The sequence below is a fragment of the Ixodes scapularis genome, unplaced genomic scaffold (assembly GCF_016920785.2).
Source record: "Ixodes scapularis isolate PalLabHiFi unplaced genomic scaffold, ASM1692078v2 PGA_scaffold8__174_contigs__length_109621045, whole genome shotgun sequence".
Taxonomy (NCBI): Eukaryota; Metazoa; Arthropoda; class Arachnida; order Ixodida; family Ixodidae; genus Ixodes; species Ixodes scapularis.
In genome coordinates this window covers 54,602,675-54,622,269 of record NW_024609883.1, presented here as the reverse complement: position 1 = coordinate 54,622,269, position 19,595 = coordinate 54,602,675, and the positions used below count along the sequence as shown (strand labels likewise).

Genomic DNA, 19,595 nt, shown 5'->3' with positions numbered 1-19,595 from the left:
AAGCAAATAAAAATAAGACGTATACACGAAGGGATTACACAACCAACATGCTCGACCGTGTAGTCTGTGTCTTTCCTTCGTCCATGCTATCTGACGCTTTTTCATACCCGTGTCATAACGTACATTTTTTTATATTTTCTTATTTTGACACGTTTTTTCGTGTGTGTATATCTGCATTTTATTTTTTATTGAAATTTTGTACCTATAGTCTGTGACAGGTTAAGAGTCCAGGAGAACGCTGGAGAGAGGGTCTCCTCCTCCCAAGTGTTGGCTCTGCTAAAGTGGAAAGGCGAGGGAAGAGCTTCCCTTGAACCCTTAACCTGACACCGACTATGGTGTTCTTACTTACATAAACATCGATTTATTCGTGCTGTAAGTGCAGATGATTTTGCTCCACGCCTCATCAAGCCTTGTAATCCTCTGCTTCCAAACCCCCATAAAATGCTGTCAAAAAAAAAAAAAAGTTATTGCCGATTTATACTGAAAAGCCGCCGGAGCGCAGTCAACTGGACACCATCAAGTCGCGCCATTTTCCAAAATCCCCAGGGGTCCGCCTAAAACAAAAACATCGCTCGCACCAAAGCCATCCCAGCATACGCCGCGAGCCGGTATCGATCCGAAAAAGCAGCCACCGGTATCACCGCCGGCGGCGCACGCGACGCAACACACACCCTGCGTGTGCGGTAGCCATCTTTTCGCCAATGACCGTTACTGCGTAAACAGAGCGCCGCCGGTTTGACGACGAAGCCCGACCATCAGCAACGACAAGGTGAGGACCGAAACGCCGACAGCGGTGCTTACTATACGACACTGCCCCCCACGCGTGCCGCCGCCACAAAGCAAAGCCATAGGGCCCGTATGCGTCTCCCCAACGACCCCAGCGAGAGGGAAAGCAGCTGCAGACCGGTCGACCACCGCATCTCGGCCGCGGTCCCCCCCTCCGCGATTGCGGCCGTTGGCTCCGCGAGGACCGCGAGCTTGCATCTGTCGTCCCCTCCCCAGCTGCTGCGGGGAAGCCCTACGGGAATCGTCGGTACCGCACGCGGGCTACGTAATGATTCGGGGAGGGGGACATGGGTTGGGGGGGACCGACCGACCACGGGAGAAAAGAACGGGTAAGTGGGGAGAGGGGAGGGGGGGGGGGGGGGGGGACGGGACGAGTAACGGTTTTGCAGCTGACGCATAGCGGGTTTCCTAGCGGGACGCGTTGGGACGCGCGTCCGCTCTTCGCCGACATGCCATCTGGAGAAGAGCTCAGGCGGTAGACCGTGGCCGATCCCCACCGCGCGCCGTCCGCAGGGCTTCGATGGACGCGGACGGTGGCGGCGGCGGCGGCGGCGGCGGCGGTTCCGGGGACGACGCCGCAGCGGCCCCCTGGTCCTGGGGTGTAGAAGATGAGTCCTGGGCCTGGAACTCCAAGCACAAGTCTTCGGAGGTGTCCCTCCTCGGGCCCCGTAGGGCCCAGTTCCACCCTCAGTGGAGCAGCGGTACCGCGGGGGTCCGCGGCGTGCGACCGCTGCCCCGAGGTCGACGGGCCTACTGGGAAGTCCGGGTGTCCCAGAGGGTCTTCGGGACGAGCATGATGTGGGGCCTGTGCACGGCCAGGGCCCGCCTGCACGCGGACGCCTTCGTCGACCTGTTGGGACAAGACCAGCACGGCTGGGGACTGTCCCACAAGGGACTCGTTTGGCACGCCGGAAGGTGGCGCGCCTTCACCAGGCCTTTCCGCGAGAACCAGGCCACCGTGGTCGGGATGCTGTTCGACGGTCGCCGGGGCACGCTCACCTACTACAAAGACGGGAGGTGCCTCGGCGTCGCCTTCAGGGACCTGCACCTGGTCGGGGAGCCCCTGTACCCGGCCGCCTGCTCTACGGCCGCCAAGACGGAGATGAGCCTGGCCAACGCCAGGAGGGACTTCGCGGGACTCCAGGACAGGTGAGAGTCCCCCCGTTCTCATCTAAACAACGCTTAAATTTTTCTTGTTTTTTTTAGGCAATGTTTTGTGTCTGTTCAGTACAGAGCGGGCACAATAGACTCTTTTTCAAAAGTCCGCTTTAATGCCTGTCGGCCATTGCTTGATCACGTACTCGGAGCATGTATTGGGCACGAGGGTGTCGTCAGCGTTCGGCGAGGGCTCGCATCCAATCACGCGCTTCGTGTCCAAGCAATGGCGGCCGCCTATGTTGCTCGATGGACTTTTGAAAAGGGTCAATTGGCGATCGTTACGACCGAGACATGTGGTGAAAGAAATTGCATCCGTACATCGACATTCAACGAACTCCCACGATTAACCCCAGACATCGTTTTAAATAACGTTGTCTTACTAAACAGCACTCAAAGGCTGTTATTGTTTTCCTTTTCAAGTTGTACTGCGAATGTGGTGCCAGTCTGATTTACCTGTATTCTTGTGTGGTGATTTTTTTTTATTTTCCTTTAAGTTATTGCTTTGTTTTTTATATATTTTGTTGTGCCACACTGCGCGGCTGTAGTTGCCAATTGGCCTCTGTATAAGAGACCGCCAAGTTCAGTAATAAATAAGTAAATGTGGCTAACGGAGCTATTTACATAGGACGGTGTCGAGAAGATCCGGCGCTAACGTTTTGCTCTGTCGCGGACTGTTTTAACTTATTTGGAGTACGTGAACCCGTTTCCTGCAATTTCAGATGAAACTTCACACGACTGGCAACAACGTTTTAAGCACCAAGGCGGCTAAAGTATTGTTACTCTAAAATGAAGTTTAATTAGTGGCTCTACTACAGACCAATATGGTAAACAAAAACCTCTCGTTTTGATTGCCTCTCCAACTGACAGACGTTTTTGGAGTCATGAATCCAATAAAAATGTATTGTATAAATGTAAAAGTTAACCTTGCACCAAAAGATATTTTAAAAAATTAATTATATTAATTTGTTTCGGCAATATTTTATTATTTGTTGCTTAGCTCTTAGCCTCCGCCCAAATGGAGCGCTAGAGGTCCGGAACAGATGAAAAAAATTCAAAACTAACCGTTTTTTTTTTTTTTTAATGTCATAAGAAGGGTTCTGTGCTTTCGGAAAAACTCCGAAAAAACACCACCGGTAAAATTTTGGTAAAGACGGTATTTTACAATTAAGTTTGATCAGCGCACAGGGTCAATAGTCCCGGGATAATACCACCACAGTTATCTTTCAAATCTCGGGTCATTCACAAAATGGCTCTTACCGCTTATTTAGTCAAGGTTCAGGACGACATGCCGTTGTATTTTCACGACAAAAGCTTCTGTATTGGTTTCTAGTTTGGACAATACTATTTGTGTTTTAAAAGAAAGGAGAGGTGTTTTCGTAACAGCCAAAGCTATGGACCATAGAGATTGAACAAAATTAGAAGAGGGGCAGTTAAAACTTCCCTTTTACATCGTTTACCTTTCTTCCTTGAGCACCCGCGGGGTAGCATGGAACAGGATGGGATGAATACGTGCTTCCCAGCGACCACCTCCAGGGGTTTATTTTTAAGGTATCAACGTTTATCGAAGCCACAGATGGCTGCAACTTTTGCGGTGGGACAAATTAATATCGCTAATGGCAATGACACCAACCCCAAATCCAGCTGAAGAAATATTAATTGATATAAGCGCGTTTTGGACACTACGAAACACTGCGAAATTAAGCACCTAATTTCGGAGATTTTGGAATGAAACAAAAATAAACTCCCATAAACTCCGAATTTTCGGAAAAAATCGAACTCTGAAAAAAGAAACCTCCGAATTTGACGGAAAATAAACTCCGAAATCACATAATCCTAGTTATAAGTGATTTTCTGGAATTTTAATGGAACGCAGGGTCCGTTCCCGCTCGTTTGCACCATTCAGGCCCGCCATTCGTGTGCTACGTCGGCCACCATTTTCACACTCAAAACTTACGAAAATAGCTTATAACTTCTTACAAATTTACATCGTGTCCGAACCGCTAGCGCTACGTTTGGGTGGTTACTCAGCGTTCGGCGTTTTGCAGCTTATTTCTGCGATGAAATAAAAGAAAAATGGTAAATTGTTTACGGGGAAACCCTGTGAATTAAACAGCTAAAAGTCGCCTGCTTATGTAAAGAACGCTTCCTCACATAGGCACTGAAAATTTTGGAGATTCTATCTTCCAAAGAAGCAGCGATTAATACAAAACAGAAATGACAACGCGAATGAACATTACACGGTCGTGCAAACAAAAAAGCAGGAAAGCACATAGCCTGCCAGGAACAACCCAACTCCCACGTCGTCCATATTTAAAATCCTGAAATAAACTGCAATCCAAGTGCCTGTCTCTAATTGGAGATTAAAACGTTTCAAAATTGCGATTAAAAATATCACTACAGGAATGTGCTTACATTAGAGAGTACCGGTTCTGTCGGTCGGGTTCTGATATTGGCCGCGAAGGAGTGAAGCATGTGATGTGCACATTACTCAAGCATGAGGAAGGCATTCGTAAATTTCTTTGGATCGCTGTATAGACCAGTGTCTGAAATCCTAGCCCCCAACGAACAAAAATGGAAATACTAAACGCGTGATCTTGTGAAGAGAGGAGCTGCGCAGAGCGTTCAAGCTCATTTTGGTTTCTTTATGAATTATACAAAATATTGAGAAAAAAAAACAGCAAAATATGTACGAAGAGAGTATGAATTTACATTCGAACCCTTTCCATGGAACGCGTCTGTCCGGGAACTGACGCACTTAGCATTTTTAACAAGAGCAGAACATGGACGAAGTGAGCAACTAGTGCGAACTTTCTAAAGGCTGGTCTACACACTTGGTTTGAGTGGGCTCGAGCGCGTTGCATCCGCTTAACACACTTGCTCACTCTCTCGGGCACCCTTAAAACACTTCCGACCTGCGCATAACTAAACGGAAGGTTTTGGAATATGTGCGAAATAAAATCTAGGCGCTATATATGAGCAATAGTCGCTTTACCAGATTTATTTGAAGCACACGGTAAAAGGACGTGTAATAAACACACAAACACAAACCCGAAGTGTTTCTGGCTACACACGATAGATGGCGCCACTGCTTTAAGTCATTAGAAGACGACACAGACATTTAAAACGCAAATGTGAGAACCGGCATTAAAGCAAAACAGTTTTATTCCGCCACAAATTGCTCCTCCCGTCCATACACCGGGTGCAGACTGTACACATTAAAAATGTTTACACCCTGAAAGTTATAAATCAGATTATGCTAGGGCTAAGACACAAAAGGTGTGAGAGCAACACCCTTAAAGGGCAACTCCTGTCAACATTTATGAATTTGGGATTACGATTGTTCCCAGCTAAAGCAGTGTTTCTGAATTACAAAGTGTGACTATTATTTTTTTTTTTTTTTTTTAGTGTAGTTTTATAAATATCACGGCTCAAAGTTTGGTTTCGGGCCTCCACGGCAAAACCAAAACTATCTGCTACAGAAATGGCAACACTGATCATCAGCCTTACGGCCGCGTCGTGACGTCAACGGGGTGCTACGGTATGCGGCACAACCAATCAACAGCAGCTCCACCGCGACGTGGCATCATGAGGCTGCTGCGCCAGTGTTCCTTGACTAAAAACTAACCCGCTTGCCGCCCGCTAAAGAGCAGCTGGTCGCATCTTTAAAATCGGTTTCAGTGGAGTACGCGGCTTCACTTCGACGTAATATTTCAGCTGTGATCATTTTTCGTGCCACTAAAGCGACACCACTGATTTATTCTGGATTCGTTTTCGAAAAGAGTTGTTTAAGACGCGAATGAACACCCTGAAGATTCGATGGTGGCAGTTTTACCATCATTCTAAGGCTGATATTTCGCACGTTTGCGAGCAGCAGGTAACACATACAGTTACAGGTGTGGCAAAATTACTTTTAGTATAATTAGGATACTGATTACTTTGCCTTATATGGCTAAAATGTAATTGCGTTAAATTACAAATAACGAAAGGAGAAAAACAACGAACTTCAATTTAAAATTATATTTTTAAATAATGGCATTACTGTGAAATCTCTTTATCTTCTTACACGAAAAAAAGCAATTAACACTTTCTTGCTACTGATCAGACTGTGTACACTATAAATACTTTATAAGCCACCCTTTTAAACCTGCTAAACCAGGTCTGAAGCACTGCGAATCTGGTTGTGAGGAAAGAGAGGCGATCATTCTAGAGGCGAGAGCTCAGCGCTCGTCTTGTGAATTCCTCCCTTTGTCCTTGTGCTTTTTGCGCGCTGTTACCAGTTGTAATCATGAACCAACTCGCCTGCATCGCCACATTGATCCGCAGTTAACTTTTGAAATTATTTCACGAATCTAAATTATTCTCGTCTTGAGAGAATGCACCTTTTGTATGCATCTTCACTCTGTATGTTGGTTTACGGCTAATGGAATATACGTGATTTCCTGCTTTGTTTTCCGCTTTCCGAGATAAAACATCTGACAAAAACACAACTAAAGAAACAGCAGTTGCCCAGTTATGTTTTTAATAAAAGAAGCCAACCTTCTTTCACAATTCAACTAATGTCTGCTTGCTTGGAGGTTCTCAAACCTTTTGTCTGTAGCCTCTCATCCTGCACTTCACTAACCCCTTCTCCTACTGTAGATCTTATTTTATCAAGAGATATTTCCGCTTGTTCGTCCTGCTCGGCGTCATAACTGCTTCTTGACAACGCTTTCCTATCGGACTCTAAATTCCTGTGACGGCATCATTTCCTTAGCATAGAGTTGTGTCTTTTAGCGATCCTTTTTTCTATACCACAAGCCTCAAGGGATGTTCATTTATGAGTCACATGCTAATTTTTTTTTAATATGTTTTCTTATACTTTACCAGTTTTTCTAAAACTTCTGCATCAAAAAATATTGGCCGTGGTTTTCTCTCTGTATGCCGACAATATATATATATATTGTGACGATGAAGAAGACGACGCTGCGGCAGTGGTGTGCGCTACTATCGCGCACTAGGCCCACGCGCTAGGCCCTGCCGCCATTAAATGATTCGGCTTCATTATGTGAGCATCCTTGTCTTCTCCTGCCGGCCCCGCATCTCCGTAACATTTGGTGGAGGTGCGGGGGTCCCTCGTCCAAGCCATCTACCGCTCTGCCATCACGCATCTTCGAAGTCATCGGGTGCTTACACCGCCTTCCATGGCAGAAGGTGAGCAAGCGGCGGCTCCGGCCATCCGTACTGGCTCCATACCCTACCGTCAGCGTGATCCTCCCACCTTCGCTGGCTTCGGAAGCGACGATGTCGACGAATGGCTTCGCACATTCGAACGGGTCAGTGTGCATAATGCTTGGGACAACACACTTAAACTTGCCAATGTCGTGTTCTACCTCCGCGACACGGCGAAAGTGTGGTTCGACAATCATGAAGAACATCTCGACGCGTTACTTCCTTACAACCATAATGAGCAGCTAGAGGACACTGTCGCCCGCCTTGTCTGCCGTGCCGAAGAGGCGCGACAGCTCGCCCGCCTACGCACAATGGTTTCACAGCAGCGCCAATGTCAACGTTACAACGAGACACATCGGCCTGCGTCTTACACCGCCGGTGACCTTGTGTGGCTCTGGACGCTACGTCGGCAACAGGGCAAGGCCACCAAGTTCCTCCACCGGTACGCCGGCCCATACCGCACCACTGCCAAGCTGTCGGACCTCACCTACCAGGTACAGCTCCTGCGCCCAACACCTGACCGACGGACACCTTTGAAGGACACCGTTCACATCACACGCATCAAACCCTACCATCATCCCAATCAAACCCTCGCCATAGAACACCCCTCTTCTCCACCAAATTTCCCCCTCCACTATGCGGTCGAGACGACCGCCAACAACGGCGGGGGTAATGATACATAGACGGCGACGAAGACAACGACAGGCCATCGGCAGTGGCTCGTGCACACAGGCGCTGCAGCGGGCAGTTTTGAATTAAACCTATCGATGGGAACGGGGTGCCCTCCGAACGATAGGTTTAATTCAAAACTGCCCGCTGCAGCGCCTGTGTGCACGAGCCACTGCCGATGGCCTGTCGTTGTCTTCGTCGCCGTCTATGTATCATTACCCCCGCCGTTGTTGGCGGTCGTCTCGACCGCATAGTGGAGGGGGAAATTTGGTGGAGGTGCGGGGTACCGATCATCCCGTTCACCCCCATCAACCTTGACGCCGTCTGTGGAAGCGCTCCGCCTCATCTGACTGATCTCCAGCCCACAGCCCTGCAACACAGCCCCCGCCTCAATGATGCCATGAAGACAGGACGACATGAACTGACAGACGTAAGCGAGGAACCATTAAGAGTGTTACGTGATGACTTGAGGACGCGACTGCGAGACGATGATTGTGACGACTGAGAGCTACGAGAATGGACGATCCCCTGCCCCGTCCCCAGCCCAATCTTGTGAAGGCATGACGGACGTTCCTCAGCCCGGACAGTGTCGTCGCGGGGCTGTGACTGGTGCTTCGGTCGGTAATGCTGCTAGAGCGTCTTCCGGTCATGGAACTGCGACAGGTTCTCATATTTTGCGGCAGGCAGCAGTGCTTCGTTCATGTCTTCATCAGTTTCTGTTTTGTTTGCGTGCATATTTTTCTTGCGTGTTCTTCATTCATCGGCCGGGTCGTCCTCTTCCAAGGAGGGGGTAATGTGACGATGAAGAAGACGACGCTGCGGCAGTGGTGTGCGCTACTATCGCGCACTAGGCCCACGCGCTAGGCCCTGCCGCCATTAAATGATTCGGCTTCATTATGTGAGCATCCTTGTCTTCTCCTGCCGGCCCCGCATCTCCGTAACAATAAGCACCAAACACAGGTGCACCTGTGTTTGGAACTTAGTGTTGTCCGTCCCATTTTTCCCCTCTCTCCTGGATTATTACGTCAGTATTGAACTGGCTCGCATACGCACTTGCTTTAGCTCCAAGAAAAAGGATATATTCGCTAAAAACTCTTTGAGGCGTGTGCCAGTCGGTCTTGTACACTTTGCTACGAAGAAGTAATCAATTTCAGTTACTTTTGGTTAAAAAATATTCAATTAGGTTACTTGATTACTTGAGAAGTAACCGTACGTTACTCTATAAAATTAACCGTTACTTTTAAGATTACTTCACATTTTCAAACAGACAGATGTTTCCGTCGGTTTTAAAACGGGTCTTTCATATTGTCCATTATTTTATTAGAATCACCTAATTATAAACTACTAATCATCTTAATTTAGCAATCTTGGTAAACCATCTTCCTCTCGAACCTTGGTCCGAGGATTCCTTTGTAGAAAACTTGCAGAAAGAATGGGCGCCATTAAAAAGAAGAGGAAAAAATACTAACGGCCTTACAAGTAATTTTAGTACTTGCAGAAGTATTCAGATTACTGTTGCGATTACTTCCTTATGAATGATTTCAAATGATTACAAAATTACTTCAAGAATTAATTGATAACAAGTGATTTTATTGCTTGTATTGAGTACCTCCCAGTGCAGCAAATACCTTTCAAGATTGAAGGGTGTTCTCACTTCATCGTTGCACCTTTTTCTCCGCCCTTTCTTTAATCTTTAAAAATGAAGGGTGTTTTAAGCAGTGTAGCACCCTATTATACGATAAAGCGCATATTACTCAAAATAATAAGCTACAGAGGTGCGTGTAACCGCGGGTGTAAGTCTTCGGAACATTGTTTTAACACCCTTAAAGGAACGCTTTTCTTTTTGGCCAGGCGATACGTTGTGGTTGTCGAGAGACTACCCAATTAATATTTTGCTGCAGCGTCACGTATATTTTTAATGAAGTCTAAAAAACGCAACTGCTCGAGACCGAAACCGGAACTGAACTGGAGAGGAAGGAGAAATATAGAGGAGAAAGTTACCAAAAATCACGTAACTGTGCAACTGTTTATATATATATATATATATATATATATATATATATATATATATATATATATATATATATATATATATATATATATATATATATATATATATATATATATATATCAGGTGCAGAGTGTCGAACCGATATTTTTATTGGTTCGGTTCGGGTTCGGGTTCACGGCTTTCGGTTCAGTTCCGGTTCAGTTCCGGGGCGCAAAAAATAACGGTTCAAACCGGTTCGAACCGGTTCGAACCGGTTTGAACCGCTAAATTGAGAATATATTTTCCGCGTTGTTCTGTCAATAGGCGCTATTTAGGCCGTGAAACTAACTGCTGTAAACGACCTGATTTTTGCGAGGACCTATTTTTTCGCGAATCGCCTACAATTCGCGAAAAATGGGTCCCGCGAACAATTTCGGTAAAATGTAAACAGATTGAAATTTATATTGAGATTCCACCGCGTCGAGAAAATTACAACCCGCGAATTATTCCAAAACTTCAGCTTTGACCTAAACCGCGAAATATTGAGCCCACGAAAAATAGTCGTTTACAGTATATAGTTTTCTTTTTTTTTATTGTTTGTTCAATTCAGTTTTATTCTCAGGTACCAAAATTATAAAATTCTGTTATTTATTCCTACACAACAAGAAAGGAAAATCTACATTAACATACAAAACGTCGTGTTTATACGACTCAACATCCCTTCGTTTACCAGAGTCCGATATATTGTACCTGAATCGAAATGTTTTCGCGAAGTGAACTAGGTTGCCTAAAATACCCGTGATTGGTACAACTTTGTATCGCAATATTAGATGTTGAATCGTGGTTTTGCCCTTGAACTAAGGAATTAATTACAGTAAATACAATCATGAAATGGGCACCTCGTCGCCATATATATCATGAAATGTGTTTTACGGAATACGTTTCACAATATATATATGATGACGAGACGACTGAGCTTAAGGAAATATAATTTTCAAAATGTCACGAAAGTCACGGGACAATTCCTTCCAGTCTTTATTTTATAGGAACACTAAGCGACAATCGCAATGCTTGTTTTTCTAACTAGCAGATTGTTTGCTCTCAGCACCATGATGCGGGCGACGAATCATGCGAAAAGGAGTGGCTGAAATCGTTCACTCTAACCTATGAGCACCTTAGTACTGAGATCGAATCTGACCTAAGACAGTGCTTACCCTTGTGAACATTTTCTTATATTAAATAAACTGGCATAGCCTGGATGTTGAGGTTTGCTCTTGACAAAATGCAGGTCAATTTAATTTGCAAATAAGCATCACCCTCGCTAATTGATGATTTTTGTTAAATAGAACAAAGAGCTATTTCATGCTCTACTCAATTCGAAAGCTACCTAATTGGACACTTTCTGAGAGTTTAAGTGTGCAATCGTCATAGTTCCACCATTCGTTTCAGTAAAAAAAGGTGATAATAAAAACATAAAAAACGCGATAATTCTTTATATTTGAGAAGTTATATATGTGTGAGGAACACATATAGTTATTTAAATTAGCTTCAAAATAATAAAAAAAACATTATTTAAAGCTTTTCAAAATCACCTATAACGTGTCTATGGAGGATAAAAGCGCCGAAAAATATTTGCCGAACATCTTTCAGATAATTTAAAGGCGCATTTCCTTATATATCTTGGAGGTGAGGATCTTCTATTTATGCTGCCAAATCTTCAGACAGGAATTAAGTATATTTTTATTATCATCGATAAATTTGACTTTATGAAGTTCACATAACCGCCTGAGACCGACACGGAAGGACGATAATCAAAAATACGCCAGCTGTTGTGTCTTCGGCAACGTGCTTTTGTTAGCTGTTTTGCAGTGTAAAATAGTGGGTTGCAGGGCATGCCAAAAAACACTGTGGTCACATGATATATCGGAAGGCAAATACACGAAATGTGCAGAAATAAGGAGATGACACGCAATTTTTTCTAAATAATCCCTTACACAACGCTTTACTGCAAAAAGAAATGCATAGAAATGCATAAAATGATATTCCTAATTAAACATAGATTCCGCGCAGGGCAAACGAAGATTTTTTAGAATCCTAATATAAATCACTTTTGGGCATCAGCCTGCCTCAGCTCGAAATGACGCGAGATACTATTTCGGGAGGCTAATGTTATCTTAGGTTTTACGTGCACTTGTTTTAAGAACTTACTTCATGACTCTGTTATTTATCAGTCATGTGCTCCAACATTTCATTAGGCTGCCGTATATCATCGCGAGACTACTATAAATACTACACAACTTTACACATTGGACGTCTACTGCTGGTGTTGCGAACGTCGCACTTCACCAGAAAGCTGAAGTATTTAACATGGTCTGCACGTGACGTAATCGCACAAGATACTGGTTGTCATTGCGAGTTGTTCTTGCTGAGAAAATCAAATCCGGTTTGGCAAAATGCACGCTGCAAAAGTTTCGCGCTCAGTGCAAGCTATGTATTTGAGAGGCACACATTTTTCTTGTTGGCACATCCTCGTTAGGCACGGCGCGAGTATCTGGCACAACGAAAACGTGCTTTCTGGCAAGAGTGTTTTTACAAATAAAAGTTGTACCAACTACCCATCTGTCACTATCGTTTCCAGGCCACGCTTTCTAGTCTGCGCCGAAAATGTGGGGCAGAGGAATCTTTACGACACAGTATGCTTTAAAACTACCCCCCTCCCCACTCCCTTTTTTTTTTAGTTGCTCCTCAAGATACTTTTTATTCCTCAGGGATTGCCTCCTCCGTATTGAGTGGTGTTCACTCGACAATTATATTTGTGTCACTTGTTAACAGTAATTCTTCCTAGCTTTAACTTTGCACCAAACTGTGAAGGTTAAACAATATACAGGGCGGTCGAAACTTGGAGAACTTGAGAACGACACTCCTGTGAGACTTAGAGCGGCTGCCAACGTTCGGCTATCCCCCTGAGGTCACTAGGATATTTCTTTTCAGGTATCCCTCCCGTACACACTACTAGTTCCATGTAACGTCCGACTAACACGTCACATTTAGACCCTTTAACACTTCTATTCTCGGGACAACTTTCTGAGGCAGTTCAGCAATAACGAAAACATGTTTGGGAGCCTCAATGGTGTGCATACATGTAAAATGGGTCGTGCAGCATTTTTTTTTTTTTACCTTAAGTTCAATAAATACCGCTAAGTTGTAATCCTTGACGTTGATAACTTGCAAAAGCATCCATTAGTTTGCCCCTCCGCGAAATGGCAGACAGTCGAAAGAAAGAAATGAAACAGCTTTTTCCCTCCTCAACTCACAATTAGAACTATCAGCCACGTGATCTGATCCTAATATATACACCGTCAGTGTTTATCATAGTCATACGCAGGGTTGGCAAAGCAGAGAGCATGGGCTGATCTTCAGATATAATTTTAGTTGGGCTATAATGCCCGAGCCCCACTAAAGCGACAAACAGAAACAAACGACAGCGGCTAGCCTCAAACCAGAGTATTTCGCGATTTGACAGGCTTTGTAGAATAAAGAAGGCTATGCTCAAACACGAGTGTCATGCACACGATGGTACCATTTGCGGGCTTGTAAACACTCGTGCTAACTTCGCGAGCACCGAACAACTCAAAGCCGTATAAAGGTACTATTGCGAACATGCTGCATGTGTCTGAGGCTTATCGCTTTCGTTTGTTTCTGTTTCTAGCTCTAGTGGGACTCGGGCCCATCATAATCTTTGAGTTGAATACGAGCCGTTACCCGAATGTTTGGCGATACTATCTGTCATGAACCAGAGCATTCGACTCGGGATCATGACATTCGGGTACATCATGGTGTCACGTGACTCTCAGTGCGAAGTTGTGATGTCATGTGACGTCACGGTATCAACAACGTTAATAGATCTAGCGACGTCCTCAATTCGAATCGACTTAACGCGGTGAGTCACGTGACGTCACGGGGTCACGTGATATGACATTACTTGACATCATGACGTCACGTGACAATGTGACACATGGCTAATCATAGTGCCAATAAGAAAGCGCCGCAAAAAACCAGGATTTATTATACATTGCAATTCTGTATATGACGATTTGATCAATACGTAGAGGAATACACGTGCCAATAATAATAAATTTGTAATACTAACAAAAAAAATACCGTGAACCGTTTTGAACCGGTTACCGTTATTTTTTTTTCCGGTTCAGTTCCGGTTCAGTTTTAAGATGGCGGCGAAGATTTCGGTTCGGTTCAGTTCCGGTTCGGCTAAAAATAACGGTTCTGTTCCGGTTTTCGGTTCGGTTCGGTTCCGGTTCGACACCCTGATCAGGTGTCGAACCGGAACCGAACCGGTATTTTTTCCGGAACTGAACCCGAACCCGAACCGTTATATTGTTTCCACGATGAACCCGAACCGGAACTGAACCGGAAAAAAAATAACGGTTACCGGCTCATGTCAAAACGGTTCGGCCACGCGCTGTTGACAATGAATGTGCTATCAATGCTATTGTTTTTTTAAGTGCCGTCAACTGACACACACCTCGCTTGCATATTTTTCTTCTCCACTCAGTCTTAGGAATATAAACGCTGCATCCATGAATCTTGACAAACGCTGCATCCATGAATCTTGACATAGGAACCAGTATTGCGCTAGTCGCGGCTTGCACGGAAGAAAAAGAATTAAAAGACTGTGCAAAAAAAAAAAAAGTCGCTTTACGGGATTTTATTTTCCTACAATCTCGTAAATCCTAAATTGCTGCTGTGTGCTCATTTCATAACACGTTTCTAGAACGTGATGTTGCAATTTTTTTTATTTTTTTTTTTATTTTGATGTTATTTTGATTTTGTTATTTTGATGTTGCAATTTGTCATTTATAATTTCCGAACCGGTTCGCGAACCGGTTCAGCGCCCCGAACCGGTTCGCGAACCGGTTCGCGGATCGAATTAGTCGAACCGGAACTGAACCGGAACAAAATAAATTTACCTGAACCTGAACCGTAACCGAACCCCTATTTTTTTCGGTTCGACACACTGATATATATATATATAAACAGTTGCACAGTTACGTGATATATATATATATATATATATATGTATATATATATATATATATATATATATATATATATATATATTTATTTATTTATTTATTTATTTATTTACTTATTTATTTATTTATATATACGTATTTGAAACTTTTTAGAAGCCACAAAAAATGTGTGTCATGTTTTCAATCTATTTTTAGTATAGAGCGCGTGCCTTCGATGACCCACGACTTTGATTAGTTTGGTGGTTGTGTCTAAACCATAGAAAACGGCACGTGACCATGGAGGAGAGAGTGAGCGCGACTTAAAACGGCCAGTTCACGATCGGTGGTTTTCGGGCAAAAAGAAAACGAATTTCGAGCCGCAAATTGTGCTCGGGGTAGTTGGGCTCTCATCTGCCATGTACAAATAAAAACCTTGGCGAACACAAATACCCTGTCAGTGTCCCTTCAAGAGTGTAAACTGTCATTGCGTGTATTCCGGAACGCACTGTTCCTGTCATTGTTGGCATCTATCGAGCTCGGGGCCACGGCATTACAACGCTTCTGATTCGTCGTCGCAGGTGCCGCGCCGTGATCCTGCGCCACGCTGGACCGGACGCCATCCGCCAGCTGCGGTTACCCCCGCGGCTCGAGCGCTACCTGCTGCACCAGGAGGAGCCCCCGCAAGAACCCTTCCATCTCGAACCCTCGGACACGACGACGACACAGCACGACAGTTCGCCCCCATCTCCGCAGAGGGCGCTGCCACTTAGAGCACCCAGTCTCGTACGCGTGTAACGCACTCACTGGTTTCGATCTCATCCTCTTGACTGTCCTCACGACGCTGCTGAGGTAAAGCCAGCGAGCAGTCATCTTGCCAGTACCAATAGTTTTTTGTCAATGTAGGGCGGGCCGACAACATGCTGTCAGTGAAGCCAGCTCTAGGCAACATTACTGTGTCAACTAAGTTGCGCAACTCGTACGAACAAGCGAACCCTCTTTCATCCCCAAGGGCCACCACCCGTCGTCCGAAGCGCCATCTAGAGGCTGTGATTCAAAAACGGTATTCTTTGGAGAGTAAATGGCCAACAGCCATCTAGACTCTGTGCTTAAAAACCTGTGTATTTTATAGACTACACTGCAATTAGTATAAACAGCCGTCTCCGAAACCGTGGCGCTTCGAACGATGGGAGGTGAATCAGTGAAAAAGAGAGGGGTTACTATGACGGGAAGCAGCGTCTATGAGCAGTTCTACAGCCAAGTTTATCTATACGTCGACTCCGGGTGTTCAAAGAATCGCATTAGATTTCCTTGACAAAGTGTAAAATGTTGGCTCCCAACATGGTCATTGAATAGTTACGTAACGTAAGTACCTCGGTGTGAAGTATTTTGGTGCGAAGGCCGCTAGTGTGCCCAATCGTTTCTACGCCCGCCTTATTGTGCGAAAAGAGGTTATACGGAAGCATAGAAGTCTAGATGGAACTATGATAGGCCACTGACATATAGCTTCACTAAATAGTACAAGAAAGCGAAATTAAAGTGCCCTCAAAAGTGAGAGCACCTGCAAAGCGTTATTGTGCGATTTTACTGCTTGATTTCTCCCTCCGTGCGAGCGTTTTATTTTATGTGCACACCAAATTCGTACATAAAAAAAAATATTCATTTCTTTTTTAGGCTAAGGCTTTCCAAATTACTCAAATAGACTATCAGAGGCGCAATTTAATATTTCTTACAACGCTTTTCGTTTCAGGGGAGATGGGTTTATTTATAAATTAGCTTTGCAACTTCAGGTCAGAGAAAATGACCCAGTTTTGAATGTACGCTCCGCGGTTCACCCATAGACAAGAATATCCGATCGCGCTAGACTTCGGTGGTGGCAAAATGTCTGCTTCGCAGCTTTCTCGACACAATGGTGCGACATGAAGGACGTAGCGTCCATAGAGATCAAAGGTGTATTGGACCAAAAAATGGCCTCCCGCCGTTACGGATGAGTGACCGACTCTAGTCCCCGGAACTTGGCTACAGCCTTTGCAGTGCGGCTATTTGCGTGCACATCGCTGTTGGCTCGTCTTTTCCGCTTGCACTTTCTATTTATTCTGCTACTTAACTGGGACTGGGCTACTGTTCAAAATCAGAAATATAGAGGGAGAGAGGGAGAGGTGAGAGCACGCCGAGACATCAAAGGGCCAAGCTCTGATTTGAAGGATAGTGAATAGAGACATGGGCTAGGTGCTTTTGTGTCTACTCATTGTTCGAACGTGGTTGAACGCCGAACGCCACCGTCCGGCGTTCGAAAGCCTCGACTGCGTGAAGAGCAGACGACGCTCTTGTTCGCTTTGACTGGAGGGAGACAGAGGGTAAAGGTGAAAGCATCAAGCCTTAGCGCCTACCCATTAATCAATCCAATCAAAGCTTGGCGGTCTGACGACCCCGCGCGCGTCGGAGGCAAGAAGTATCAGATTGCTCGCCTCGATTAAGAAAACAACGACAAGAAAACTATGACAGTGTATGTACACGCGCAATGTCGCCCGGTCCCAGATATTTATTGTATTTATTATAGTAGCTAGCAACCACTAAATACCCTGCGTGAAATAAAAAAAGAAAACGCTGGAAAAGCTTTAGTTGCCAATCCTGATGGCAGGCGGACTGTCCGCCGAACGCGCAGTGAAAATTGTTCGCGTTCCGTGAACTCGTCGTGCCATACGCGATACTTGAAGGTCACAAGAACAGTCACTTATTTTGCTCGTGGCTTTGTCTCTACAATAAAAAAAAAGAGTGACTTGCAGGAATTGTGCAATGAGTCGTCTTTTTCTTTACTATATGGACTGCATGCTCGTAGATTGTAAGGCTATTTACGGGCCGTACCAACACCACCTAGAATATATGCAGAGCCTGAGAAAAGCCTCCTCTACTTCCATAGAACGTCATCACACATACAAGTGCATTCTTTTGAACTTATTAATATATTTGTTAAAAAAAAGACGCGAAAGCCACATTAATGTGGTTGTGCATGTAGGTTCTTGACATAGATAGAAAAACAATATGGAAATGATGAGCAAACCAAAGTTTCAAATTCGCGTTTAAAATGCACGTAGTTTTAGAAATGCATCTAAAGACGTATTTTGGGAAATTGAAAGACACTTGCATGTATGTGATCGGACACACTTTCTCTTGAGAACCACAATAAAGTAAACAAGAGTGCTTGCTAAAAATTACAGGTACGTGACAGTTTACAGAAGACTGCTATCTATTTAGCCATGCCCATTATTTAGCCATTTAACCACCGCGTGCTATGATACGTTAAAATATCTCGCGCAACTCTGCGACTCGATAACGTTTGTAAGCTGAGAGTATGTAGGCATAGGCATTAAAACACCATTGCCAAAATATCGATCGTAAACAATCCGTATAATTTCTTTTTTTTTTTTTTTACTTTAATATACAACGCATCAATTGCTGTCAGAGAATTCCACGACGCTCGGAAACTCAAGGCGAGAACCAATCGGGCTTCAAATAAACGAATAACACACATGAATTCAAATATTCCGGCAGCTGTCGAAGGTCAAATTACGCCCAGCAATCTTACAGTTGAACCAAGAATTCAAGCGATGCTATACCAGAGTTACATGGGCATCCTTAACCGCAGCTAAGCAGCGAAGTGTTACTAAGGTCAGACTTAACTGTTTGTAAGGATGTCAGACGGGCATCGATCCTAAACCCCAATCACGCTTACATGTGGTGAGCAGTTACTCCCGACTATGTGCCCTAGTTGCATGGGCATCCTTAACCGTAGTTAAGTCTGCCCTCGGTCAGACTTAACTGCGGTTGAGCATGTCCGTGTAACTATGGTTAAGAAAAAGAAAGATTAGTATCAAAAACACCAAGGTTACGAACTACAGATACGCGTAAGATAGGAGTGGAACTAAGAAAGTATTGTCCTTAAATCGCCTCCCGTCCGCTACACATTGATAGCGCTTTGGTTTCATCATGATTGATGAACAAGAAAAAAGTTCGCCTCCAATCAACGCTGTAACGCTGTGGTATCACCTGCAAAGATTGGCCAATGCACCATACGAAATACCGCCGCTGGTCGCAGCACGCCGCTGCTGGTCGTGTTGCCGTTTCTTTTCCCTTTGCCGCTCCTTGTAGTCAAGCTGCTCCTCGCTGCCAGACAGTTTACGCCATCTTATCAAGTTGTTACACCACTGATACGCGAACACACGGTCACATCGGCGATAGTTTAAGTCTTCTGTTCACAACGCACAACATTGCCATCGAGATGTTGCTGCTATGTTGCTGACACGCAGAAATACAGTACCACGTCGATTGCCGATTGGCAGGGCATTGGAAAACAAAACCGAAATTAACACAGAAGGCACCCAAGAACCCGGCAGCAAAACCTGCCTGTCTTGGACGCAGTTTCCGGGATTTCGATAACGGCGTCAACGTCGGCACATCAATCCGCGTGGTCCCGCGTGGGTTCCGCAATCCGGAGACGGCCATGCGGCCATGCTAGCCCAGTGTACGTTGCGCTGCTGGCATTGCTCCGGAACTTCGCTGTTTCTAGCGGCTTCGTTTGCTCGTTTGGTAAAATCAGTGGCAAAAACGTCAGTGCAACCGAAATGTTCTGCACGTTTGGACTGGGAGACAAAATTACAGGCGGCTTTCGTTGCCGCCTGAAGCTCAATCAACTCAACAACATTTATGAAACAACGTGCGCGACGTGCTCGAAAAATGAAACCGAAAAAAGATGAGTT

The 19,595-nt window shown here is 44.9% G+C and overlaps 1 protein-coding gene across 1 annotated transcript; it reads left to right on the top strand.

Moving 5' to 3' along the window:
- The first annotated feature begins 1,216 nt into the window (after positions 1–1,216).
- Positions 1,217–17,627, top strand: LOC8052476 (SPRY domain-containing SOCS box protein 3-like). Its single transcript, XM_029995728.3, has 2 exons — positions 1,217–1,935; positions 15,420–17,627. Exons 1-2 carry the CDS (start codon positions 1,307–1,309, stop codon positions 15,634–15,636), a joined length of 846 nt encoding a protein of 281 aa, XP_029851588.3. The 5' UTR covers positions 1,217–1,306; the 3' UTR covers positions 15,637–17,627.
- The last annotated feature ends 1,968 nt before the right edge of the window (positions 17,628–19,595 follow it).

Excerpts from the sequence above, each read along its gene's own strand:
- LOC8052476 (XM_029995728.3), top strand. The coding sequence starts at position 1,307 with ATGGACGCGGACGGTGGCGGCGGCGGCGGCGGCGGCGGCGGTTCCGGG. Across the intron at positions 1,936-15,419 it reads TTCGCGGGACTCCAGGACAG|GTGCCGCGCCGTGATCCTGC; the intron begins GTGAGAGTCCCC and ends TCGTCGTCGCAG.